The sequence below is a fragment of the Heterodontus francisci genome, unplaced genomic scaffold (assembly GCF_036365525.1).
Source record: "Heterodontus francisci isolate sHetFra1 unplaced genomic scaffold, sHetFra1.hap1 HAP1_SCAFFOLD_75, whole genome shotgun sequence".
NCBI classification, from domain to species: domain Eukaryota; kingdom Metazoa; phylum Chordata; class Chondrichthyes; order Heterodontiformes; family Heterodontidae; genus Heterodontus; species Heterodontus francisci.
Genome location: NW_027141820.1, coordinates 1,913,773 through 1,941,317, shown reverse-complemented (window position 1 = coordinate 1,941,317; position 27,545 = coordinate 1,913,773). Strand labels below are relative to the sequence as shown.

Here is a 27,545-nt window from a genome sequence, read left to right as displayed (position 1 = left end):
ATGGCAGTGACCATCTTGCGCTTGGCGTGCTCAGTGTAGGTGACCGCATCCCTGATCACATTCTCCAGGAAAACCTTCAACACCCCGCGAGTCTCCTCATAGATCAAACCCGAGATCCGCTTGACCCCGCCACGGCGAGCCAGGCGGCGGATTGCTGGTTTGGTGATGCCCTGGATATTATCACGAAGCACTTTGCGGTGCCGCTTTGCTCCGCCTTTGTCCAGTCCTTTGCCTCCTTTACCTCTGCCAGACATGATGATTCTTCACTCAGATCACTACACAATATAAGAAGCAGACTCTTGCAGGCTCCACTTTACACAGACCGCCCGGACCTGCCTGAGAATGGCAGAGAGAGAGCAGGAAGGGGAGGAGACAGAGTGAAGATTGAACAGAGAGCAGGAAGGGGAGGAGACACCCAGAGTGACAGACAGAGAGAGAACGGCCCCTCATCTTTCAGCTCCACCTCCAGTTTCCTCTGGTTCGCCAATTTCAAACCCTTTATTAACAGTGGAGCCGAAACCCAGCTCTCCACACAAACCCTTCCAGTCTCGGCCTTCATAGTCAAAGCTTTCCAGAAAGCCGGAGCTTTTAAATATGGTTCCGCTACAATTAACACTCAGTAATATTCCCACCTAAACACAGTCCATTCTATAACAAATAACCTACTCAGTAACGTCACCATTTCCACACACATCCGCTTCCAGCAGTTTACAAACACCTTATTGCAGCTGTTTGGGGAATCTCCTGTGTTAAGATTGGAGTTGGAAAGCGGCCTTTACCCGGCAGTGTTACCGTCTCACACTGAATCTGCCAGACATCCTGTTGATCTGCCTCGTTCCCCACTGTCTCTCTTGACTATTACATGGCACGGGTAGTATTTCAGAAAGTACTGCAATGGAGGGAGTGCTGGGGACTCCAGGCCAATCCTGGAGGGATGGGGAAAATATCTTAAGAAATTCCCTGGAGAGAATCGTGATATGGCAGGTCTCCAGGGACAGACCAAGGAGAGAGTGTGGACATTGAATGGAAACATGGCAAAAAGAGTTGGGGATTCAGGAACACAAACCTCTATGGGTTACAGCCTCCCCTCTGCTCCTGCTCTTTACGAGACACTTTTCCAGTTTAAATTTATGGACAAGGTGGGTTAGTTGCTCTCAGGGTGGGTGGGGGGAGAGGATCCTCAGTGGCCATGGGTGGGACAGGGAAAATGGAGACAGAGAACCAGGACTCCAGTCACTCCCCAGCAATGTCTGCTGGAAAGTATCTGTGGATCGGATGATGCTGGGGGCCCATGGAGAGGGGAAGGGGGTGGCGTGATGGAGTGAGGAGGTGGAGAGGGAGTGTTCGTGATGTCACAGCCAACCCCCTGCCCAAACCAAACTCCCACACCCAGCATTATATTGTCCAATTCCTGGAGGCGGAGGATGGCGATTCCCGTTGGATGAATTTCTAATTTTCGGCATCTTATCCTGATAAAATCACCAGTTCTGAAGGAGGCCATTCTGTACTTATTCTCAGGTCATCGAGGGGTCATCTTTCCCTTTTCAGCTCCTGACTGATGGTATTTTTGCTGTTAAAGGTGAAATGCAACGTATGCTCGCAGCTGTTTCTGCCCTGTTGCAGCCATAGGAACATAGAAATGGGGATCGGCCATTCAGCCCCTCGAGCCTGCTGCACCTTTCAATTAGATCCTGGCTCACCTGTTTCTTAACTCCAGCTACCTGCTGTAATTTCATAAACCCTCAGACCGTCACTGGATAAACATCTCCCAATCTCAGGTTGGAAATTGTCAATTGACCCTCAGGTTTATCTGATTTTTCGGAGAGAATTCCAGGTTCCCGCTACCCTTTGTGTGAAAAAGTGTTCCCGGCAATATTCCTGAAAGGCAGAACTCTAATTTTTGAGTTCTCTCCCTTTGTTGTGGAACTGCTTGTTAACAGATCTGACCGAAGTCCACACTGCAGAACAAACAGCTGTTCCTCTGATCCTGTCACTTCAGCTTTGGATTTGAAGCTCATGCCTCTTTTCATGATGATTCTTTGTGCCCTATCTGTGTAAATGGTTATGCCTGTCTTTTTGTGGGGTATGTCAAACATTCTTTTTTCCAGTCCTACTCAGGACCCCACCCCCAGCTCTATTTCCGGTACAATGATGACTGGATCAGTGTCATTTCCTGCTCCCGCTCCGAACTGGAAAATTTCATCAACATCGTTTCCGATTTCCCCCTCACTGAGGTTGACAGGGCTCTCAACCCTTTTTATTATTTTATTTTATCTTTTTTTTTTAACCATGTGCCTGCCTTAAACTTGGTTTTTCAAGTATGTGCTTTTGGACAGAACTATTGATTATTCTGTCATTAACACTCTCTCTGCACTAATATTTTGTCTTTCACTACACCATTAGCACACTCCCTTTGCCTTTGCCCCATGACCTCCTTGTCAGTTAATCTCTCCTGCCCTCTGCCCTATTACACACCTTCCCTTTTCTTCTCTTCCCCACCTCCCCCCACCCCCGCTTCACTTGCTTAAAACCTATTACATTGAGTGTGAGACAAATTCAATCCATCTTTTGTACTGTATGAGATTAATTTTGATACACTTTCTGGTACATTATGTGACAGCGAGTTTAATTCTACATCTATCTGTCTGTGGTACTGTGTCTGAGTGTGAGATTATTTCAGTGTCAGTCTATTAAACTAAATGTGATTGTGTGATTCATTCTGTATGTCAATCATGAGTATTGTATGTGAATGTGTGGCAGCTTCTGTATCTATCTGCTATTGTGGCTGAATGTGGATATCATTCGGTATCTGTCAGTGTCCAGAGCTAAATGTGAGTGTGAGATTCAATGTGTATGCATCAATCTTACAGTCAGAATGTGACTGTGTGGTTCACTCTCTATGTGTCAGTCTAAGGTACTATATATGCCAGTGGTTTTAATTATGTGTCTGTCATTTTTGTGAGTCATTTTATGGTCTCACTGTACATCTGTCAATCTCTGGTTCTTTCTGTGAGAGTGAGATTAACTCTCTATCTGCTGGTCTCTGAAATTAATTGATTTTGTGACTCACTCTGTGCCTGTCAGTCTATGATACTGTGAATAAGAGGGGAATATATATGGTGTCTGTCTGAAGTTGGTATCGAGTATGATTGTAGGATTCATTGTGTATCTATTAGTATCCAGACTGAATGAGAAATAAGGTTCATTCTGTCCGTGAAAACCTCTGGTATTCTATGCAAGTGAACTCGAATGTGCCTGTCAGTCTTTGACACTGTATCTGATTATGGGATTGACTCAATACCTTTCAGACTTTGGAACTATGCATATGTGTGGTTCAAGTTCTGCATGTCAGTCTCTGTTACTCTATGTGAGTGTGGATATCCTTTGTGTATCTGTCAGTCTCTCGCAATGAATGCAAGTGTGGGATTAACTCTCTTTTCAACAGTATCTGGTACTGACTGTGAGCATGTGACTCCTACAGTATCTGTCAGTGTTTTCTATTGTATGCGAATGTGCAATTCCTCCTATGTCTTTCAGTGCCTAGTACAGTGTGTATGGGATTCATTCTGTACCTGTCAGTATCTGGTACTGAATGAGATTGTGGGATTCATTCTGTTGTCTGTCAATCTCTGCTAATGTACGTGAGTGATATCTGTTATACATATATTATTTTCTGGTACTGGAAGTGTATATTGTATTTATTGTTTACTTGTTAGCCTCTGGTACCGCGTATGAGTATGGGTCTCATTCTGTATCAGTCAGTTTCTGGTGCAGTCTGCGTGTGCATATCAAGGGCTCATTTAGCATTTGGCAGTCTCTGGTGCTGAATATGCGTTACAATTCATTTTTTATGTGTCTGTCTCTTGGACAGTCCATTACAGTGGGATTAATTTTGTATCTCTCAGTTGCTGGTTATGTCTGCAAATGTGATACATTCTGTATCTATGTGACGCTGGTGCTGTATGAGTGTGGAATTCTTCTGTACCTGTACTTAATATGTATCTCAGGGATGGTATTGAGAACTATTTGTTTAATGCCATAATTTATCACCATTTTCTTGTCTCACTAGTATTTTAAAATATAGATCACTGCACATTTTAACTGTGTGTATTACTGAGTTGTGGTTTGAGCTTTTTGGACTAGTATTTAGTCTGGAACTGTATGAACACATTTGTGAATGAAAACATATATTTCAAACTCACACATGGCATGCTCAGTATAATCAGAATCATTCAATTGATAAGATATCATTCAGTACAGCTCTTAGAGAGATTATTGGATTGGTATGCAATGTGTAGTGCAGTGTGCACTAATTGACATCAGACTGTAACTTTCCTTTTGATACTGCATCAGATGTTTATACCACATTGTAATCTGTCACTCATTCTGCAGTCTGGGCTACATTATTAGGATTCATTCTGTACCTTTCCATCAGCTGCTCTACTTCATATTTAATTTGTAGCTTAGGCTGCACTCTTGTGGGATTGATCCGGTGCCTTTCAATCTGATAATGGGTGTGATTTTGAACTTAGATTGATGGACCTACCTTTCAGCAGTACTGAGTTGGGGTGAATTGGAAACAACTTCTGCCTCTCCTGCTTTGTTTGATTGTCTGCTGGATTGAAAATGTGTCTCTGGAACTTGGGATCAGTGTGAGTCTGACTGCTTCTGCTCTCTGTGACTGTGGAACTCATGGCCTGTCTGTGTCTCTGAGCTCTGGGAGTGATAGTGTACCTACTCTGTGTTAGAGGGAGTGGACTGTACATGTTCTTGTGCCGGGGAATCATCACATTCCTTCTGGTTCCTTCAAGTATTTGCCAACAGAAAGAAAGATAAATATTTCTTGTAACTCAAGATCAATTGAAGTGGAAGCTAGAAAAGACATGGATGTAATATTTCAATTAATAATCATTATGATCAACCACAAAGGATGATCAGTAATACAAAGAGTGTCAGTGTCTGATTCCACTGCAGCACTCAGCTTCTGCTGATCAGGTTTTCTTTGGTAGTTTTATAACAATTTAGTGACATCCAGGAACAACCCAACATCTGCACTGCTCCATGAATGGGAATACCTGCTGGAGCAGGGATATTTGCACAAGTCAGGTTTTTAATTCCACCTGGCATTATAATGCAAGAACATAATAACTAGGAGCAGGATTAGGCCATTCTGCCACTCAAGTCTGTTCCACCATTCAATAAGATCATGGCAGATCTGATCATAGTCTCAACGCCACTGTCCTGCCTGCCCCCATAACACTTCACTCCCTTGTAGATCAAAAGTCAGTCTAACTCAGCCTTGAATATATTCAATGACCAGCCTCCACCATCCTCTTGGGTCGAGAATTCCAAAGAACAACAACCCTTTGAGAGAAGAAATTCCTCTTCAATTCCATCGAAAATGGGAGCCCCCTTATGTTGAAACTGTTCCCCCTTGTTCTTGATTCCCTCATGAGTTTAGTTTTAGTTTAGTTTAGTTTAGAGATACAGCACTGAAACATGCCCTTCGGCCCACCGAGTCTGAAGGGAAACATCATCCCCACTGAGGGGAAACATCATCTTAGTAAATACCCTGTCAAGCTCCTTCAGTATCTTATATGTTTCATAAGATCACCTCTCATTCTTCTAAACTCCAATGAGTGTAGCACAACCAGGTCAAACGTTCCTCACAAGACAACATCTTCATCCCTGGAATCAAGCCAGTGATGTTTGCCTGAACTACCTCCAATGCAAGTATTTTCCTCCTTAAATAAGGAGACCAAAACTGTATGCACACTCAAGGTGTGGTCTCACCAACACGCTGTACAGTTGTAGCAAGACATCCCTACATTTCTACTCCATCCCCATTGCAATAAAGGCCAAAATTCCAATAGCCTTCCTAATTACTTGCTGTACTTTCATGCTAACTTTTTGTGATTCATATAAGAGGACACCCAGATCCCTCTATACCACAGCATTCTGCAATCTCTCCCTATTTAAATAATATTCTTCTTTTCTCTCCATCGTACCAAAGTGGATAACTTCACATTTTCCCACATTACACTTAAAATGCCAAATTTTGCCCACACACTTAACCTGTTTTTATCTCTTTGCAAACTCATTGTGTCCTCCGCACAACTTGCTTTCACACCTTTCTTTGTATCAACAGCAAATTTAGTTACAATGCACTCGATCCCTTCATCCAAATCATTAATATAGGCTGTAAGTAGTTGAGGCCCCAGCATTGATCCCTGTGGCACTCCACGAGTTCCAGTTTGCAAACCTGAAAATGACCCATTTATCCTAATTCTCTGTTTCTTGTTAGTAAGCGTGCACCAGCGACCTGGGTTCGATTCTGGGTACTGCCTGTGCGGGGTTTGCAAGTTCTCCCTGTGACCGCGTGGGTTTTCGCTGGGTACTCCGGTTTCCTCCCACAGCCAAAGATTTGCAGGTTGATAGGTAAATTGGCCATTATAAATTGCCCCTAGTATAGGTAGGTGGTAGGGGAATTGAGGGAAGTTGGGGATGTGAGAGGGTAATGGGATTAATGTAGGATTAGTATAAATGGGTGTTTGATGGTCAGCATAGACTCGGTGGCTGAAGGGCCTGTTTCAGTGCTGTATCTCAAAATAAATACAATAAATAATATATTACCCGTTAACACCACGAGCTCTGTCCAGATTCTTAATAGAAACAGTAAAATATGCCAAACTGCACGACGTCTTCAGCAAACCTGCAGACGGAGCACAGCGTAGATACACATGGTCAGGAACGGACGGGTCTGCCCATTCCAGGATTGATTTCCTATTTGTGTCCCGTGTTTTCACGGTCAGATCCACCGACGTCAAGCCGGTGTTCTTCTCCAAGCATTGCCTTTTACTGGCTGACTTTCACTTACAGGATGACCAGCGGGTTGGCAGGGGGACATGGAAGCTCAATGCTACACTGCAAACCCCAGAGAATGTTGAGGAACTCAAAAAGGATTACAAAGGTTGGAGGACCGTGAAACCCCACCTTTGAGTCTCCAGTTCACTGGTGGGAAGCGATCAAGGAGAACATCAAGAGGTTCTTTATCTTCAAAGGGGTTCAGAGGGCGAGAGAGAGAGACAGATGGAAATGTCACGACTCCAGATGAGTCTGCAAAATCTGCTCTGGCTTCAGTCGATGGGGGTCAAGGTCAAGGAGGACCTTCATGAGGTGAAAAGCCAGCAGGCCTCGCTCTTTGCCACAGAGGCCGACAAGATCATCTTCCGGTCCAGCGTCCGCTCCATTGAGCAGGATGAGATGTGCTCGTCTTACTTCTTCCAAAAGATACACAGAGAGAGCTCTGTTATCAGCAACCTGAAGGAAGAGGATGGCTCAGTAACGTCTTCACAGTACGGCATACTAAGGATCAGCAAATCCTCTTATGCTGGGCTGTATGACGCGAAGCTCACAGACAGCAGAGCCTCCCAGTCCTTCCTGTCATCAATCACAGAGGTCTTAGATGACAGCAGGAGGGAGAGACTGGACAAACCGCTAATTCTGGATGAGCTGACTAAGGCCGTCAAGTCCTTCGAGATAAGTAAAACTCCTGGAAGCGACGGCTTACCAGTTGAGTTGTATTTGGTCCTGTGGGACTGGGTCGGTCCGGACCTGCTGGAAGTATACGAGAGTATGCTCCTCGCCGGCAGCATGTCAGAATCCATGAGGAAAGGCATCATCACCCTCATCTACAAGGGGAAGGGGGAGAGGGCAGAAATCAGAAATTGGCGACCCATCTCACTGCTTAATGCTGAGTACAAGATACTGTCAAAAGTCATAGCCAGTCGAGTCAAGTCTGCTCTGGAGTTGGTGATCCACCCTGATCAGACCTGTACTGTACCTACTCAGGGACACGAACACTCACATATGGGACAGGAAGGTGGACACCTGCCTCATCAGCCTGGACCAGGAGAGGTTTTTGACAGGATATCGCACACACACATGATGGACGTACTTTCCAAAATGGGGTTTGGGGAGGGAATCTGCAATTGGATCAAACTGCTCTGCACAAACATCAGCAGCACAGTCTCAATCAATGGGTGGGAATCAGAAAGTTTCCCGATCCAATCTGGAGTCAGACAGGGCTGCCCTCTCTCCCGTCTTGTTTATTTGCTGTTTTGAACCCTATGCTGAGTCTATTCGGAAGGATGCGAGTATAAGAGGGGTGACAATCCCAGACAGTGGAGGCACTCAGGTTAAAACCTCCCTGTACATGGATGACGTCGCCGTCTTCTGCTCGGACCCGCTGTCTGTGCGCAGACTGATGAGCATCTGCGACCAGTTCGCACTGGCCTCGGGAGCCAATGTTAACCACGGCAAGAGCGAGGCCATGTTCTTTGGGAACTGGGCTGACCGATCCTTTGTCCCCTTCACCGTCAGGTCAGACTACCTGAAGGTGCTGGGGATATGGTTCGGAAGGGCCGGGGCGTGCACCAAAACATGGCAGGAGCGAGTAGCCAAGGTACGACAAAAGTTGGGCATGTGGGGGCAGCGATCTCTCCATTGTGGGTAAGAACCTGGCCATCAGGTGCGAGGCGCTCACGTTGTTGCTCTACGTGGCGCAGGACTGGCCCATATCCCACTCCTGCACTGTGGCTTTCACCCGAGCCATTTTCTGCTTCATCTGGAGATCTAAAATGGACCGGGTCCGGGGAGACACGATGTTCAAATCTCTGGACAAGGGCGGGAAAAATGTACCCAACGTGGCCCTCATCCTGATGACTACCTTCGTGTGTGGCTGCATCAAGCTGTGTGCAGATCCCCAATACACCAACACCAAGTGTCACTACGTGCTGAGGTTCTATCTGTCCCCAGTGTTGTGAAGGAAGGGCCTGTTCACATTGCCGTGGAACGCTCCATCTAGTTGATCTGTGCCGTACCACCGATCCTTCGTGGAACAGTTTCAGCGGAAAACACCTTTGACCACCAATCCATCAGGCAGTGGTCTGCACGGAATATCCTCAAGGCCCGACGGGAAAAGGAGACGGGGGATCCTGTCGGATGGTTCCCCGAGCAGACCGCCAAAGTCATTTGGCGGAATGCAACATCACCAGAACTTTCAAACAAGCACCAAGATGTAGCTTGGCTGGTGGTGAGAAGAGCCCTCCCCGTCAGATCCTTCCTGCACGCCCGAAGTCTCACCCCCTCCGCACAATGCCCTCGAAGTGTCTGCGGTGGGGATGAGACGGTTGCCCAGCTTCTTCTGGAATGTGTCTTTGCAAAGCAGGTGTGGAAAGAGATGCTTTGGTTTTTGTAGAGGTTCATCCCAAGCAGCTCTGTAACACAGGAGCCTGTGCTCTACGGGCTGTTCCCAGGGATGCACACCGAGATAACCACAACTGCTGCTGCACGACGATCAATTCGGTGAAAGACACCCTTTGGTCTGCCCTAAACTTGCTGGTCTTCCAGCGCAAAGAGTTGTCCACGACCGAATGTTGCAGACTGGCACACTCCAAGGTCCAGGACTACGTGTTGAGGGACGCACGAAAGCTTGGGGCAGCCGCAGCAAAGGCTCAATGGGCAAAGACCATCATGTAAGCTCCCCCCACCAAGCTGAACATAGGGGCTAGATCCATGGAAAACCCCTCAAACTGTAGCGGGATAATTTTCGTTTGCCAGAAAATGTATATGGCATGAAAAATGAAATGGAAGGGTTGTGAGGCAACTCACTCCTGTATTGAAGGAAACTGACCTCCTTTGCACTGTTTGTATTTTTTAACTTGGTGCTGTTTGGAACTGTTTTGTAATGTATTTTTTACAGATCTTTATGAATAAAGTATAATTTGGAAATAAAAAAAATATTGTGCAAGTAAGTATTGTCAATTGCGGCTGCTTGAGCTCTGGGTTTGGAACTTGAGCAGCAGCTGGATACACTGCTGTGCATTCATGAGGAAAGTTACATGGAAAGCATATTCATAGATGTGGTCACCCCACAGCTTAAGAGTTTGCAGGGAGAGAGGGAATGGGTGACCACAAGGCAGTCAAAAAGAATCAGGCAAGTAATGCAGGACACACTGAGCGCATCTCACTCTCCAACAGGTATTCAGTTCTGAATACGGAGAACAGTGATGCTTCACATGAGGAGTGCAGCCAGATCCAAGTCCATGGCACCATGGGTGACTCAGCTGCAAAGGTGGGTACAGGGAAGATTGGAAAAGCCATAGTGATAGATGATTCAACAGTGAAGGGAACAATCAGCTGTTTCTGTGGCCACAGACGTGAATCCAGGAATGGTGTGTTGCATCCCTGGTGCCAGGGTCAAGGATGTCATTGAGCAGTTACAGAGCATCCTGAAGGGGGAGGGTGAACAGCCAGCATTTGTGGTCCACATCGGAACCAACAACATAGGTAGAAATAAGGATGTTGTCCTGCAGTCACAATTTATGAAGCTTGGTAAGAAATTAGCAAGCAGGGCATCAAAAGTAGTAATCTCCGGATTAGTCCCAGCGCCACGTGCAAGTGAGTACAGGAATAAAAGGATAAGACAGATGAACGTGTGTCTGGAAAGATGGTGCAGGAGGGAGGGCTTTAGATTCTTGGGACAGGTCACACGGATTGCAGTTGAACAGAGACTGGACAGAGTTCCTTGCGGGACATTTTGCTAGTGCTGCTGGCGAGGGTTTAAACTCATTTAGCAGGGGGATGGGAACCGGAAGGTAGAGTCAGATGGGACAAAATCAGAAATGAAAATGGAAGGCAGAAAATTAATGGATGAGTCTGGAAGAAAGAGGAAACAAAGGTTAGAAAATTTAAAAAGAGTTTGGCAGTGCTCAAGCATATCTATTTCAATGCAAGGAGAATAGCAAACAAAGCAGACGAGCTGAGGGCACAAATAGACATGTGGCAGTATGATATTAAAGTTATTACATAAACATGGCTTAAGGAGGGACAGGAATAGCAGCTCAACATTCCTGGTTACAGGGATTTCAGATGAGATAGGGAGGGGTATAAGAAAGGAGAGGGAGTGGCAGTTTTGCTCAAAGTAACTATTACAGCAGTGAAGACGGATGATATGTTGGAAGGTGTATCAAATGAGGCCGTATAGATTGAGCTGAGGAACAAAAAAGGGGCAATCACACTGCTGAGAGTGTGCTATAGACCCCCAAACAGGAGATAGAAGAGCAGATATGTAGGCAAATCTCTGAGAACTGCAAGAACAATAGGGCAGTAATAGTAGGGGATTTTAACCACCCCAAGATGAACTGGGATACTTTTAGTGTGAAAGAAATTGAGGGAGCAGAATTCTTGAGGTGCGTTCAGGAGAACTTTTTTAGCCAATATGTAGCAAGTCCAACAAGAGAGGGTGCAGTTTTAGATGTAGTTTTAGAAAATGAAGATAGGCAGGTGGAAGGAGTGGCAGTGGGAGAGCATTTTGGTGGCAGTGATCATAATTCAGTCAGTTTTAACATACTTATGTAAAGGACAAGGCTAGAACAGGAGTTAAAGTTTTCAGTTGGGGCAAGGACAACTTTACTAAGCTGAGGAGTGAGTTAGCAAAAGTGGACTGGAAACAGCAACTTGAAAGTAAATCAATGTCAGAGCAGTGGGAAGCACTCAAAGGGGAGATTCCAGGGGTTCAGAGTCAATATGTTCCCACAAAGAAAAAGGGTGGGAAGGCCAAATCTAGAGCCCCATGGATCTTATAAGGTAGTATTATAAGGCAGTAACGGAAAGCTTATGCCCGACTCAGAGAACTCAATACTACTGAAAGCCGAGAGGTGTATAGAATGTGGAGGGGGGAAATCAATATTGAAATTAGGAAAGCTAAGAGAGGGCATGAAAGAATATTGGGAATCAAAATCAAGCTTCGCACAAAGATGTTTTATCAATACATGAACAGAAAAAGGATAACTATGGAAAGAGTAGGGCCCATAAAAGATCATGAAGGTAAACTATGTGTATGGGCAGAAGATGTTGGCACTGTTCTTAATAAATACTTTGCATCTGTCTTCACAAAAGAGGGTGATGATGCAGATATTGGAGTTAAGGAAGAAGGGTATGAAGTATTGGATGTGATCAACAGAGGGAGAGAGGACATATTAGTGACATGACATACAAATAGCATATTTGTAAGTTGATAAATCACTAGGGATGGATGAAATGTACCCCACGCTGTTGAAAGAAGCAAGAGAGGAAACAGCGGAAGGTTTGAACATCGTTTTCCAGACCTCACTGGATACAGATGTGATGCTGGAGGATTGGAAGACTGTTAACATTGTACCTCTGTTTAAAAAGGGAGTGAGGGATAGACCGAATAATTACAGGACAGTCAGTCTAACCTCAGTAGTGGGCAAATTATTGGAATCTATTCTGAGTGACAGGATAAAATGTCACTTAGAAAGGCACAGATTAATCAAGTATAGTCAGCATGGATTTGTTAAGGGAAGATCTTGTCTGCCCAACTTGATTGAAATTTTGAAGAATTAACAAGGAAAATAGCTGAGGGTAGTGCAGTTGATGTAGTCTACATGGATGTAAATGTAGGGGGCATGATCAAGAAGTTGGCAGATGACACAAAGATTGGCTGTGTGGTAAATAGCAAGGAGGATAGCTGTAGGCTGCAGGAAGATCTTCATGGTCTGGTCAGATGCACAGAAAAATGACAAATGGAATTCAATCCAGAGAAGTGTGAGGTGATGCATTTGGGGAGGTCAAACAAGGCAAAGGAATACACGATTAAGAGGAAAATGCTCAGAGGTGTAGAGAAAGTGAGGTACCTTGGAGTAAATGTCCACAGATCCCTGAAGGTAGCAGGACAGGTCGATAAGGTGGTAAGAAGGCAATATGGAATCCTTTCCTTTATTAGCCAAGGTATAGAATATATGAGCAGGGAGGTTATGCTGCAACTGTATAAATCATTAGTAAGGCCACAACTTGAGTACTGTGTGCAGTTCTGATCACCTCATTCCAGAAAGGATGTAATTGCACTAGAGAGGGTACAGAGGAGATTTACGAGGATGTTGCCGGGACTGGCAAAATGCAGCTTTGAGGAAAGATTGGATAGGCTGGGGCTATTCTCCTTGGCACAGAGAAGGCTGAGGGGAGATCTGACTGGAATGTACAAAATTTGTGGAGTCTGGATAGAATTGAAGTGAAGGGCCTGTTTACCTTAGCAAAGAGATCAGTGACTCGGGAAATAGATTCAAAGTGATTGGCAGAAAGATTACAGGGGAGAAGAGGAAAAGATTGTTTAGCCAGAGGGTGGTGGGGGTCTGGTGGAATTGATACTGTATTTTAGTTTCGTATTGCATCACTTTTTAGAATGGTATGTAATGTTTATATCAATCTACACTGATGGAATTGATTCTGTCTCTTTCAATTTCACAGTGTGGGCGAGGTCTGAACTGGTATCTAATTTGTGTCTCAGCTTACAATATCTTTCAGCACCTTTGAAACATTCACTGCAATGAATGTTGTACTTGTATGTAACTTGTATCTCAGGGTACACTATGGGGATGTTTAAACATCCTTTATAATGAATGGCTGTGAGCTTTGGGTATGATATTTAATTTAAATCTCAGGGTACATCACTAGGTTAGATTCTGTGCCATTCAATCAGTGGCGTGTGCCAATTGTATCTGATATTTAATTGCTAGCTCAGTCTGCATTATATTTGACGGGCAGAGAGATCTGGGCGTACAGGTCCACAGGTCACTGAAAGTGGCAACGCAGGTGGATAAGGTAGTCAAGAACGCATATGGCATGCTTTCCTTCATCGGTCGGGGCACAGAGTATAAAAATAGGCAAGTCATGTTGCAGCTGTACAGAACTTTAGTTAGGCCACACTTAGAATATTGCATGCAATTCTGGTCGCGACACAACCAGAAGGACGTGGAGGCTTTGGAGAGGGTACAGAAGAGGTTTACCAGGCTGTTGCCTGGTCTGGAGGGCGTTAGCTATGAGGAGAGGTTGGATAAACACGGATTGTTTTCACTGGAACGACGGAGGTGGAGGGGCGACATGATAGAGGTTTACAAAGTTATGAGCGGCATGAACAGAGTGGATAGTCAGAATCTTTCTCCCTGGGTGGAAGAGTCAATTACTGGGGAACATAGGTTTAAGGTGAGAGGGGCAAAGTGTAGAGGGGATGTGCGAGGCAAGTTCTTTACACAGAGGGTGGTGAGTGCCTGCAACTTGCTGCCGGGTGAAGTGGTGGAAGCTGGTACGATAGCGACGTTTAAGAGGCATCTTGACAAATCCATGAATAGGATGGGAATAGAGGGATACGGACCCCGGAACTGCAGAAGGTTTTAGTTTAGGCAGGCAGGCTTGGAGGGCTGAATGGCCTGTTCCTGTGCTGTACTCTTCTTTGTTCTTTGTTAGATTGACACATTGCATTTCAATCTGCTAGTGGGTGTGATTTTGACCTGGGATTGAAGTTTCTGACTGTCAGTGGGACTCAATCGGGGTGAAATGGAAAAAACTTCTTTCTCTCCTGCTTTGTTTGGTTGTTGGATTGAAAATGTGTCTCTGGAACTTGGGATCAATGTGAGCCTGACTATTTCTGCAGCCTGAGACCAGGGAACTGATGAACTATCTGTACCTCTGCACTCTGAGTGATAATGTACTTACTGTGTGTGAGTGGAGCTGGCTGCACTGTTCCTTGTGCCTCGAGTGCAGCAACCATCACATTCATCACAATATCTTCAAGTATTTGCCTGTATGAAGAAAAATATATATCTGATAACTCAAGAACAGATGCGGTGCATAATATCAAAGAGGTCAATTTAATTTCTCAATCAATAATCATTAAGAACATCCACAAATGAAAACCGGTGTCATTATCTGCCTCCACTGAAGTACTGAAGCTCCCAGCTCCTGCATTGCAAGTGTTCTGGGCAGATCCATCCAGACAAAACACTGCACTGAGATCGTCCCAACTGCTCTATGCTCTACATATATTTCCAGCCATCCTGCTTCACATGCAAAAATGTTTTAAAATGAAGCCCGATATGTATATCCCTCGATTCCTTTCTCCACATACAATTGTTCATTTGTTCCACCTCCTCTTCAGTGCATCGATACTATTCACCCCAACCTCTCCCTGTGATAACACATTCCAGATTCGAACCAGTCACTGCGTAAATACATTTTTCATGAATTCCTCATTGGTTTTATGAATGACGATTTTATATTTTGGCTCTTGTTTCAGACGCCACCACAAGTGGAAGCATGTCTCCATGTACTCTATAAAAGCCCTTCACTATTTCCTCACTTTTTTCATTTGTTTGTGGAATGTAGGCATCACTGGCTATGCTAGCATTTATTGCCCAATCCAAATTGCCCTTGACAAAGCGGTGGTGAGCTGCCTTCTTGAGCTGCTGCAGTTCTTGAGATGTAGGAACACCAACAGTGCTGTTTGGAAGGGAGTTCCAGGTTTTTACCCAGCGACAATGAAGGAATGGCGATATAGTTCCAAGTCAGGATGTTGTGTTGCTTGGAGGGGAATTTGCAAGTGGTAGTGTTCCCTTGCAACTGCTGCCCTTGTCCTCCTCAGTCGTAGAAGTTCCAGGTTTGGAAGGTACTGTCAAAGGAGCTTTCGTGTGTTGCTGCAGTGCACCTTGTAGATGGTACGCACTGCTGCCACTGTGCATCAATGGTGAATGGGGTGATTGTTGAAGGTCGTGCTTGGGGGCAATCAAGCAGGCTACTTGAGTGTTGTTGGAGCTGCACTCATCCAGGCAAGTGGAGAGTATTCCATCATACTCCTGATTTGTGTCTTGTGAATGGTGGATAGGTTTGGGGAGACAGGAGGTAAGTTACTCACCACAGAGTTCCTAGCCTCTGACCTGCTCTTGTAGCCACGGCATTTATGTGGCTGGTCCAGTTCAGTTTATGGTCAATGGTAACCCCCCCCGCCCCCAATGTTGATGGTGGGGGATTCAGTGATGGTAATGCCATTGAACATCAAGAGGAGATGATTAGATTCTCTCTTGATTGAGATGGTCATTGCCTGGCACTTATCTGACGCGAATGTTACTTGCCACTTATCAGCCCAAGGCTGGATGTTGTCCAGGTCTTGCTGCATCTGGGCACGGGCTGCTTCAGTAGCTGAAGAGTCATGAATGGTGCTGAACATTGTGCAATCATCATTGAACATCCCCACTTTCGGCCTTGTGACGGAGGGAAGGTCATTGATGAAGCAGCTGAAGATGGTTGGGCCTAGAACACGAGCCTAAGGAATTCCAGCTGTAATGTCCTGAGACTGAGATGATTGACCTGAACAACCACAGCCATCTTCCTTAGTGCTCGGTATGACTCCAATCAGCAGAGAGTTTTGCCATGATTCCCATTTACACTAGTTTTGCTAGGGCTCCTTGGTGCCATTAATGGTCAAAGGTTGCCTTTATGTCAAGGGCAGTCACTCTCACCTCACAATGCAATGTTTCTTTAACTCTAAAATAAAAGCAAAATTCTGCAGATGCTGGAAATATGAAATTTAAAAAAAACAAAAATGCTCAAAATACTCAACAGTTCAGGCAGCATATGTGGAGAGAGAAACAGAATTAACATTTCAGGTCTGTGTCCTTTCATCTTACAATATGTTTTCTGTCCTGGTATGTAATGGTCAGGTTCATTCAGTTTGCAGTACTGGAATTAATACTGTGTCTTCCACACTGACTATTTGTGAGATTTGTGGAGTGGTGTGTCACATGTAGCTCAGTCTGCAGTCTGGGTACATTATTGAGATTAATTCTGTATTTTACAATCAGGTACTGTTTGTCTGTTCCATCTGACATTGAATTTGTAGTTCAGGCTGCTCTCTTGTGAGAGTGACACAGTGCCTTGCAATCTGATAGTGGGTGTGATTTTGGACTGGGATTGATGTACCTACGTGTCAGTGGGACTGAGTTGTGGTGAAATGGAAACAAGTTCAATCTTTCCTGCTCTGTCTGACTGTTGCATTGACTGTTGGTCTCTGGAACTTGGGATCAGTGCCGGTCTGACTAGTTCTGCTGGCGGTGATTGTGGAACTGATGTCTCTGCTCTCTGTGAGTGATACTGTACTTACTGTGTGTGAGGAGCTGGCTGCACTTCCTCGTGTCGAGGAATCACGACATTTATTCTGCTTCCATCAAGTATTTGCCTGTAGAAAGGAAATGTATTTATTATAATTCAGGAAGAGATGTGGTAGAAGATACAAAAGTGACCAAAACAATTTTTCAGTTAATAATCATTATGAACAATCACAAAGGAAACCCAGCAATACAAACAGAATCAGTGTCTGATTCCACTGCAGTCCTGCAGCCCCCAGCTACTGCATACCAGGGGCTTTGGCCATTTTACAACAATTTAATAACATCCAGAAACAATCCACTGGGCCATGAATGGGACTGACCGACGGAACAGGGACTTTTACACAGGTCAGATTTCCAGTTCCCGCTCCCATGGTCTAACCGTTCAAGTGAAACCAAACAGCCACTGTTTAAAATGTGTCCTTCACACTTCTCACCTGGTGCCTATAATAGATTCTCTTTGTGTAACTCCTCACATCCTGACTGTCCGCTTCTGTTCCCACACTTCACTGTCCAATAACAAGAAACTGTGGGAACAGGCTGGATCGCTCTCTTTGCGCTCGCACGGACATGATTGGCCGAATGGCCTCATTCTGTGCTGGAATTTTTCCATGTTTCTGTTTGCGGAATTGTTGCAGAAATCTGCGCCTGCGCTCCCCTCCCCCAGCACTGCCTGTGAGTGGAAGAAGATGGTTTAAAACAGCCGCCAATGGAGAGATCCCGGTCCCGGTGGAAGGGAGCAAACAGCAGCCTCCTTCCAGCAGCACATCGCTTTGGGAGCGTGTCCGCAGATAGACTCAGAGATCAGCATCGAGTCCGGGGCAAGTTCAGGGGCAGGCAGGGGCTGTTTGTTTGAGGCGGAGTGGAGCAGGAACTGGTCCCGGAACATGGAGTGAGTGGGGGAAGGGAGAGGCCATTCTCGGGTTGTGTGTGGACAAGGGGATGGAGACAGAATGGGAAGAAACTGTTACTGCAGTGCAATCAAACAATGATAATATTTGTCTGGCTGGTCTTCCTTTGTGGGCGTTTATAATTATTATGAGAGATTAAATTCATTAAAATCCTGTATCTTCTGTCTCACCAGTATTTGAATTATAAACATTCTTTTGTCTAAACAGACAAATAATTGAATGAACCAAAATAAATGTGATGCTTCCTCCACCAAGTTACATGGAAGAGTGTCACCAGCTCCTTCTCATACACAGTCCGTACATTATCACTCACAGAGCGCAGAGACACAGACAGGTCATCAGTTCCACAGTCTCAGACAGCAGAAACAGATCCAGAGACACATTTTCAATCCATCAATCAAATGGAGCAGGAGAGACGCACGTTGTTTTCATGTCACCCCAACTCAGTATCACTGACAGGTAGATTCACAAATCCCAGTCCAAATTCTCACCCACTATCAAATTATCAGTGTGTCAATCCCACAATAGAGCAACCTCAGCTACAAATTAAATGCACATAGAACTGACACATGGTTGCTGTTTCAAAGTTACAGAAATAACCTCAATGAAGTGCTCCGAGATTCAAGTTAAATACCAGCCTAATATTTACACGGGTTTTGACTTTATTATCAGTATTAATTCCCATAATGTGTCCAGACATATACATTAGATACAAATCTCAAGTGCATAATCAGATTGCAGAGGTACAAACTCAGATTCCACTTTAAAACTCATCCGGATTGTGAAACTAAAAGATACAATATAAATTTGATTAGTATAGTTTGAGCTATAAATTACATACCAGTCCTAAAACCTCATATAGTGTCAGATGGAAGATACTGTACAATTCCAGACTGAGCTCATTTCACATGCAACTCCAAGATTCTCACTCAGAGTTAGACTGAATCAAATTGATGAGTACAGCCTGAGTTACACTTGCACACCAATCCTGTATCAGATTGTAGGATACATTATATTTCACTATTGTGTTCACAGTGACAGATACTATTTAATACTAGGCAAAACCTCAAACAGGATTTATGTATCTACCTATCTGCTTAAAACCTACCACATCAGTGGCCTGTTGCTGTGCTGAATTTTTATGTAGAATAAATCCAGACTTGCACCAGTCCCAGTGACGGAAGGTTATATAATGAATCTCACACTCTCACAGAGTACCAGACACTGACAGTTAGAGAGTGATTTTGAAACCCATGCTAGGTGCCAGATGCTGAAAGGTATAGGTTGATTACTGCACTCACTGACAGTACCTCAGCCTGAGTCATCTAAAGCAACCTAACACACAAATAGTAGCACTGAGAGATTGAGAAAGAGTCCAAAACTCAGAGTAACAGACACTGATAGACACAATCTGAAAACTGCACGCACATGGATACAGTTTTATCTAACTCACAAGAAACAGAGTGGGGATAATTGGGGAATTTTCAAATTGGCAAACTATAACTAATGGAGTGCCACAGAGATCAGTGCTGGTGCCTCAATCTTTATGGTCTTTATTAATAACTTGCATGAAGGGACCGAGTGTAAATCCAAATTTATGGATGGTACAACGAGAGGGAGGAAAGCAAGTTGTGAGAAGGACACAAAGTGTCTGCAAAGAGATATAGCTAGGTTAAATCAGTGGGCAAAAGTTTGGCAGATGGAGTATAATATGGGAAAATGTCAGATTGTCTACTTTGGCAGGAAGAATAGAAAAACAGAATATTACTTACATAGAGAGAGACTGCAGAATGCTGCTGTACCAAGGAATCTGTGTGTCCAAGTACATGAATTACAAAAAAGTTAGCATGCAGCTATAGCAAGTAATTAGGAAGGCAACTGGAATGTTGGCATTTTTAGCGTGGGGAATGGAGTTTAAAAGTAGGGAAGATTTGCTGTAACTGTACAGGGCATTAGTGACATCCCAACTAAAGTACTCCACACAGTTGTGGTCTCCTTACTTAAGGAGGGCTATACTTGCATTGGAATCAGTTCAGAGAAGGTTCACTCGGCTGATACTTGGGAAGTTGGATTGCCTTATGAGAAAAAGTTGAGCAGGTTGGGCCTATACTCACTGGAGTTTAGAAGATTGAGAGGTGATCTTATTGAAACCTATAAGATTCTCAGTGGGCTGGACAGGTAGATGCTGAGAGGATGTTTCTCCTTGTGGGGGAATGTAGAATTAGGGGCCACAGTTTCAAGATAAGTGGCCTCCCATTCAAGAAGGAGATGAGGAGGAATTTCTTCACTCAGAGGGTTGTTCATCTTTGGAATTCTGTTCTCCAGAGGACTGTGGAGGCTGGGTCATTGAATATATTCAAGGCTGTGATAGACCGATTTTTGATCTACAAGGGAGTCAATGGTCATGGGCGCAGGCAGGAAAGTGGAGTTAAGGCCACAATCAGAACAACCCCGATCTTATTGAATGGCAGAGCAGGCTCGATGGGCGAAATGGCCATCTCCTGCTCCTATTTTGTATCTTTTTATCTTCTTACACACACACACACACACACACTCAACCAGTGTGTGGCAGTGGATCTCGAATTAATCCCACTTTCGTACAAAATACCAGAGACTGAAAGGTACAGAATAAATCCCACAGATACGTACAGTATGACTGACAGGTACAGAATGAATCCCATGCTCACACACAGCACCAGGGATTGAAATATACATGTGATTCCTACCCTCACAGAACAATATCAGACTGAGTTACAGAATGATTTCCACATTCACATCGAGCACCACTGACTGCTAATTAATTCATCCCACAATCACACACACTACCAGAGGCCGACAGATACAGAATGTATTGCACACTTTCACAAAGTACCAGTGAGTGACAGGTACAGAATGAATCCCACATTCACAAACTGTACTAGAGAATGGCAGATCCAGTACCAATGACCAATTCAGAATGAACTCCAAATTTACACATGACACTAGAGATGGAGAGATACAAAATTAATTCCACATTCACACTGCGCGAGAGACTGATAGTTACAAAATGGATCCAGAACATGCAGACAGTGCCAGAGACTGACAGTTACAGAATGAAGTAAACACTCACATACAGTACCAGAAATGACAGAAATGGAATTGATACCACACATATATGTGATACCAGAGATGGAGCATATAGAATGAATCACACACACAACAAGAACAGAGATAGAGTTATACAGAATGAATCTCACGCTCATGTACAGGACAACAGATTAACAGGTAAACAATTACCCTCAAACACACATACAGTACCAAGGGTCAGTTCAGAATGAGTACAAAACTCAAATAATGTGTTCGAGGTTGAAAGATACAGATGAATACAAAACTCACACACAAGATACTAATAGATACAGCCTGAAAACTGCACTCAAACACAGTACAAGGGACCGACAGATACTGAATGAATCCCACACTCATATTCAATACCAGAGACCGACAGATGCAGAATGGATGTCACACTAAACTTCTTCTTCGGAACTCCCTTGGGAATGAGGATGACTTTCTTCCACTCCAGGGTTGTGGGTCCTTAGGTAACTGAATAGTCCAATTCTTGATCCACACACTCAGCCACAGGTGGGGCAGATGGTGCTTGGTGAAGTGGGTGAATGGGATTCTCCAATTTCCAAATACTCCTTCCACTGTTTGCATTTCGTTGCTTCCTGGGCATGTCGACGAATTTCAAACTGGCTGGCACCTTCGCGGATGCTTCTTCTCCATTTTGGGTGGTCTCAGGGCAAGAGATGCCCATGAATCAGTGCAGATATCACGTTTTTTCAGGATGTCTTGAAGGAAATTCTTGTAATGTTTCCTCTGCCCTCCTGCTGGCTTCTTGCCCTGATGGAGTTCAGAGTAGAAAGCTTGTTTTGGGACTCTGGCGTCAGGCATGGGGATGATGTGGCCCATCCAACATAACTGACTAGCCATGACCAGTGTTTCGATACTGGGGATGTTGGCCTGAGAGAGGACACTGATATTGCAGCGCCTGTCCTGCAACTGAATTTGTAGGATCTTGCGGAATCACCACCGGTGATATCTCTCCAGGACTTTGAGATGTCTGCTGTACAGTATCCATGTTTCTGACACATACAGGAGGGCAGGTAACACTGCAGCCATGTCAACCATGAGCTTGGTGTCTGATTTGAGTTCTTTGTCATCAAACATTCTTTTCCACAGATGACTGAAGGCTACGCTGACACACTAGACGTGATGCTGGGTGTCATTGTCGATATCTGCCCTTGGTGACAGGAGGTTCCCAAGGTATGAGCAGTGATCCACATTGCCCAGTGGTTCGCTGTGGATCTTGATAGTTGAGGGGCAGTGTCGGGGAGCAGGCTGGTAGAGGACCTTTGTCTTCTGGATGTTTTGCTTAAGGCCAATTATTTCATACACCTCCGTGAATGCATTGATCAGGGTTTGACGCTTGGCCTCTGAGTGTGCGCATACGCAGGTATCGTCAGCATACTGCAGCTTGATGACAGAGGTTGGAGTGGCCTTACATCTGGACTGGAGGCAACATAGGTTAAATAGTTTCCCTCTCGTCCTGTAGACTAGATCTACACATGCAACCTAAAGAACAGCTGATGGGCTGAAAGAACACTGGAACAACAAAAACTTGCTGAAAGCCACGACATGTGTGGATTCTTCAGCACAGTCAAGACCATTCACGGCCCACGTACCCAAGGACCTACCCCACTGAGAGCAAAAGAATGGAGTGACACTGATCAAGGACAGATAGGCAGTCTGCACTCGTTGCAAGGAGCACTTTGAAGATCTCCTCAATCGTGACTCAGTCCTTGATGCGAGTGCCCTTGACCGCATTCCACAGCATGCTACCCACCGTGCTGTCAGCACAATTCCATGCTGACAGAGGTTGAAAAGGCCATCTGACAGCTAAAAAACAATAAGGCCGCTGGCATAGATGGAATTCCCATCAAAATTCTAAAATCTGGCAGAGACGTACTCTTGACACAAATACATGGTCTCATTTCCCTCATTTGGAAGGAGGAGAGCATGACAGGGGATCTCCGAGGCACTGTAATAGTGATCATCTTTAAAGAAGGTGACAAGACTGACTGTGGTAACTACAGAGGGGTATCCCTGCTGTCCGCCACAGGGAAGGCCATCACAAGAGTCCTTCTCAACTGCCTCCTCCCCGGGGCTGAAGAGCTCCTCCTGGAATCACAATGTGGATTCTGTCCATCAAGAAGCACAATGGACATGATTTTCACAGCAAGACAACTCCAAGAAAATGTAGGGAGCAGCAACAACCTTTATACCTGGTTTTCTCTGACCTGACAAAGGCCTTCGACTCTCCCAACCAGGAGGGATTATGGAACGTCCTCAAATTTGGCTGCCCAGAGAAATTCATCATCATCCTCTGACGACTGCATGATGACATGCAAGCTGTAATCCTTCCCAACGGACCTACCATTGACCCAATCCCAATGCAAACTGGGGTCGAGCAAAGCTGTGTCATCGCACCAATGCTCTTTCCCATCATCCTTGCCGCAACACTCCACCTCATCTCCTCACACTCACAGTCCTAGAGTCTGATAGATACAGAATGGATGTCACACTCACAGCACCAGAGACTGACAGATACAGAATGGATATCACACTCACAGTCCTAGAGTCTGATAGATACAGAATGAATCCACACAGCACCGGAGACTTCTTTTCTTCTTCTTCTTCTTTGGCCTCCTTGTCTCGAGAGACAATGGGTAAGCGCCTGGAGCTTGTCAGTGGTTTGTGAAGCAGTGTCTGGAATGGCTATAAAGGCAAATTCTAGAGTGACAGACTCTTCCACACGTGCTGCAGATAAAATTGGTTGTCGGGGCTGTTACACAGTTGTCTCTCCCCTTGAGCTTCTGTCTTTTTTCCTGCCAACTGCTATGTTTCTTCGACTCACCGTACTTTAGCTCCGCATTTATGGCTGTCCGCCATCTCTGGCGATCACTGGCAACTGGCTCCCACGACCTGTGATCAATCTCACAGGACTTCATGTCGTGTTTGCAAACGACTTTAAAGCAGAGACATGGATGGTCGGTGGTTCTGATACCAGTGACAAGGTTGCTGTACAATGTGTCCTTGGGGATCCTGCCATCTTCCATGCGGCTCACATGGCCAATCCATCTCAAGCGACACTGGCTCCGTAGGGTGTATGTGCTGGGGATGTTGACCGCCTCAAGGACGTCTGTGTTGGAGATACGGTCCTGCCACCTGATGCCAAGGATTCTCCAGAGGCAGCAAAGATGGAATGTATTGAGACGTCACTCTTGGCTGACATACGTTGTCCAGGCCTCGCTGCCGTAGAGCAAAGTACTGAGGACACAGGCTTGATATACTTGGACTTTTGTGTTCCGTGTCAGTGTGCCATTTCCCCACACTCACTTGGCCAGTCTGGACATAGCAGTGTTCTCGCACCTACACTGTTTGGGATCTTCTTCTCCCTGCTGCTCTCACATGCGTTCAAGTCTTCAGAAGAAGGAATTTTCCTCCACACAAGATCAGATGGCAGTTTGTTCAACCTTGCCCGTCTAAGAGCGAAGAGCAAAGTACAGAAAGTCTGCATCAGGGAACTCCTCTTTGCTGACGATGCTGCATTAACATCCCACACTGAAGAGTGTCTGCAGAGACTCATTGACAGAATTGCGGCTGCCTGCAACGAATTTGGCCTAACCATCAGCCTCATGAAAACGAACATATTGGGACAGGTCATTATAAATACTCCATCCATCAATATGGGCGAACACGCTCTGGAAGTGGTTCAAGAGTTCACCTATCCAGGCTCAACTATCACCAGTAACCTGTCTCCCGATGCAGAAGTCAACAAGTGCATGGGAAAGGCTTCCACTGCTATGTCCAGACTGGCCAAGAGAGTGTGGGAAAATGGCGCACTGACACGGAACCAGAGACTGAGAGCGACCAAATTACATAAAACACTCAAACACAGTAGCAGAGAGTAAAATAAACGGAATTAATTGCACACTCACATGCAATAGCAGAGACACAACGACACAGAATCAGTCAAAAAGTGTCCTCCCAGCAACAGCCAGGACATTTCCAGGGAGCTTTACACAGGGAGCGACTGTTTTACTATAAACTGGGACTAGAGAGAGTATTTGTGAAATATACTTACGGATTGCAGTAAGGGTGTTTGTGATTGGTTGCAAATATTTATTCTGATTGGATGGCGGAAGACACCAGTTAGAGAATTACAATATAAAACCGTTTTGACATCATTGCCAATCACCCAATCACAATCTTAACTTTCCCCCATCCCTCATTAGCATAGAGCTGTGGGATTGTCTATTTAATCCGCACTCGGAAGGGGTTTGGTTTATTTCTGTGTCTGAAATTGAATCTGAAGATGGTTGAGGAGAAGAAGAAAGCAGCTGCTAAGAAGGGCGCCAAGAAAACTGTGAGTAAACCGTCAGCAAAGGGCGGCAAAAGGCGCAGAAAGTCGAGGAAGGAGAGTTACTCCATCTACATCTACAAAGTGATGAAGCAGGTTCACCCCGACACCGGCATCTCCTCCAAGGCCCTGAGTATCATGAACTCGTTTGTGAACGATATTTTCGAGCGCATCGCGGGTGAGGCTTCACGCCTGGTCCATTACAACAAGCGCAGCACCATCAGCTCCCGGGAGATCCAGACCGCCGTGCGCCTGCTGCTGCCCGGGGAGCTGGCCAAGCACGCCGTGTCGGAAGGGACAAAGGCGGTGACCAAGTACACCAGCTCCAAGTAAAACTGCACAATGGACTGAAAAACATCCCAAACACAACGGCTCTTTTCAGAGCCACCCACAATCTCTCTGAAAAAGCTACAACATCATCTCTATGGTATCAATTTGGTTTTTTTTATACGAAGAGTCTGGAACTTTCTAATTGCCTTTGTGATATCTGTTTTAACCCCATGGATTCTGGGTGATTCACGTTCACTTGAGATCTTTGTGTCTCTACTTAATAATGCCGTGTAAATTAATTACTGATCACTGACCCCATGTGCGCGTTCATTTTCGCTGTTGTACTATTTCGTCAATAAGCTGACAGATCAGTTCTCAGTCACTTGTTTCCCTTGTTCAAGCTCGACCTCAATAATTAATAAGTACATTTTCTAGAAACCCCGCTGTTGTAGGAAACCTCAGTCTCACATTTCAACTCCTGACACTTTCTCTCCGCTTTTGTCTCCCACAAATAGGTTCAATCTAGAATCAGTGATGCGGTATCTTGACAAAGATTGACCTGAAATGTGTCCGCTTCCAGAATGCTGTGAAAGAGACTTTCTGCCGCCGCTTACAGACTGTTAAAAAAAGGACGGAGAATAGTCCGAGATCAAAGCGCACATGGGCTCAGTGATCAGTAATTAATTTACGCGGCATTATTAAGTAGACACAAAGATCTCAGACAGTGAAACTGAATCACCCAGAATCCATGGGGCTAAAAGAGATCAGAAAGGCAATTAGAAAGTTCCAGACTCTTCGTATAAAAAAACAAAACAAATCAAAACCAGAGAGATGATGTTGTAGCTTTTTCAGAGAGATTGTGGGTGGCTCTTAAAAGAGCCGTTGTGTTTGGGATGTTTTTCAGTCCATTGTGCAGTTTTACTTGGAGCTGGTGTTCTTGGTCACCGCCTTTGCCCCTTCCGACACGGCGTGCTTGGCCAGCTCCCCGGGCAGCAACAGGCGCACGGCGGTCTGGATCTCCCGGGAGCTGATGGTTCTGCACTTGTTGTAATGGGCCAGGCGGGAAGCCTCACCCGCGATGCGCTCGAAAATATCGTTCACAAACGAGTTCATGATGCTCATGGCCTTGGAGGAGATGCCGGTGTCGGGGTGAACCTGCTTCATCACTTTGTAGATGTAGATGGAGTAACTCTCCTTCCTCGACTGTCTCCGCTTCTTGCCGCCCTTTGCTGACGGTTTACTCACAGTTTTCTTGGCGCCCTTCTTAGCAGCTGCTTTCTTCTTCTCCTCAACCATCTTCAGATTTAATTTCAGACACAGAAATAAACCAAACCTCTTCCGAGTGCGGATTAAATAGACAATCCCACAGCTCTATGCTAATGAGGGATGGGGGAAAGTAAAGATTGTGATTGGGAGTGATGTCACAATGGTTTAATATTGTAATACTATAATTGGTGTCCTTCACCATCCAATCACATTCCAACTTTGCAGCCAATCACAAACATTCGTACTGCAATCAGGAAGTATATTTCACAAAGACTCTCTCCAGCTGCAGTTTACATTGAAAGAGACGCTCCCTGTGCCAATCTTTCTGGAAATGTTCTGCGTGTTGTTGACAGGACGCTTATTGATGATTCTGTGTCGTTACTATTGCATGTGAGTGTGCAATTAATTCCATTTCTTTTATTCTCTGCTCCTGTGTTTGAGAGTGTTCTGTCATTCAGCAGTTCTTCATCTCTGGTGCTGTATGGATTTATTCCATATTTATTTATTTCGAGATACAGCACTGAAACAGGCCCTTCGGGACGCCGAGTCTGTGCCGGCCAACAACCACCTATTTATACTAACCCCGCAGTAATCCCAACCTACACACGGGCAATTTACAAT

At 45.1% G+C, this 27,545-nt stretch overlaps 1 protein-coding gene across 1 annotated transcript; it reads left to right on the top strand.

Moving 5' to 3' along the window:
* Positions 1–1,031: 1,031 nt before the first annotated feature.
* On the top strand, positions 1,032–25,721 carry LOC137364735 (histone H2B-like). The gene is made up of 2 exons (XM_068027766.1): positions 1,032–1,139; positions 25,380–25,721. The coding sequence occupies exons 1-2, from the start codon at positions 1,032–1,034 to the stop codon at positions 25,719–25,721; spliced, it is 450 nt and encodes a 149-aa protein (XP_067883867.1).
* The last annotated feature ends 1,824 nt before the right edge of the window (positions 25,722–27,545 follow it).

Bases quoted from the DNA above. Each gene is read 5' to 3' on its own strand.
- LOC137364735 (XM_068027766.1), top strand. From the start codon at position 1,032: ATGGCAAAAAGAGTTGGGGATTCAGGAACACAAACCTCTATGGGTTAC. The intron at 1,140-25,379 runs GTGGGTTAGTTG...GCTGCTAAGAAG, and splicing joins AGTTTAAATTTATGGACAAG to GGCGCCAAGAAAACTGTGAG.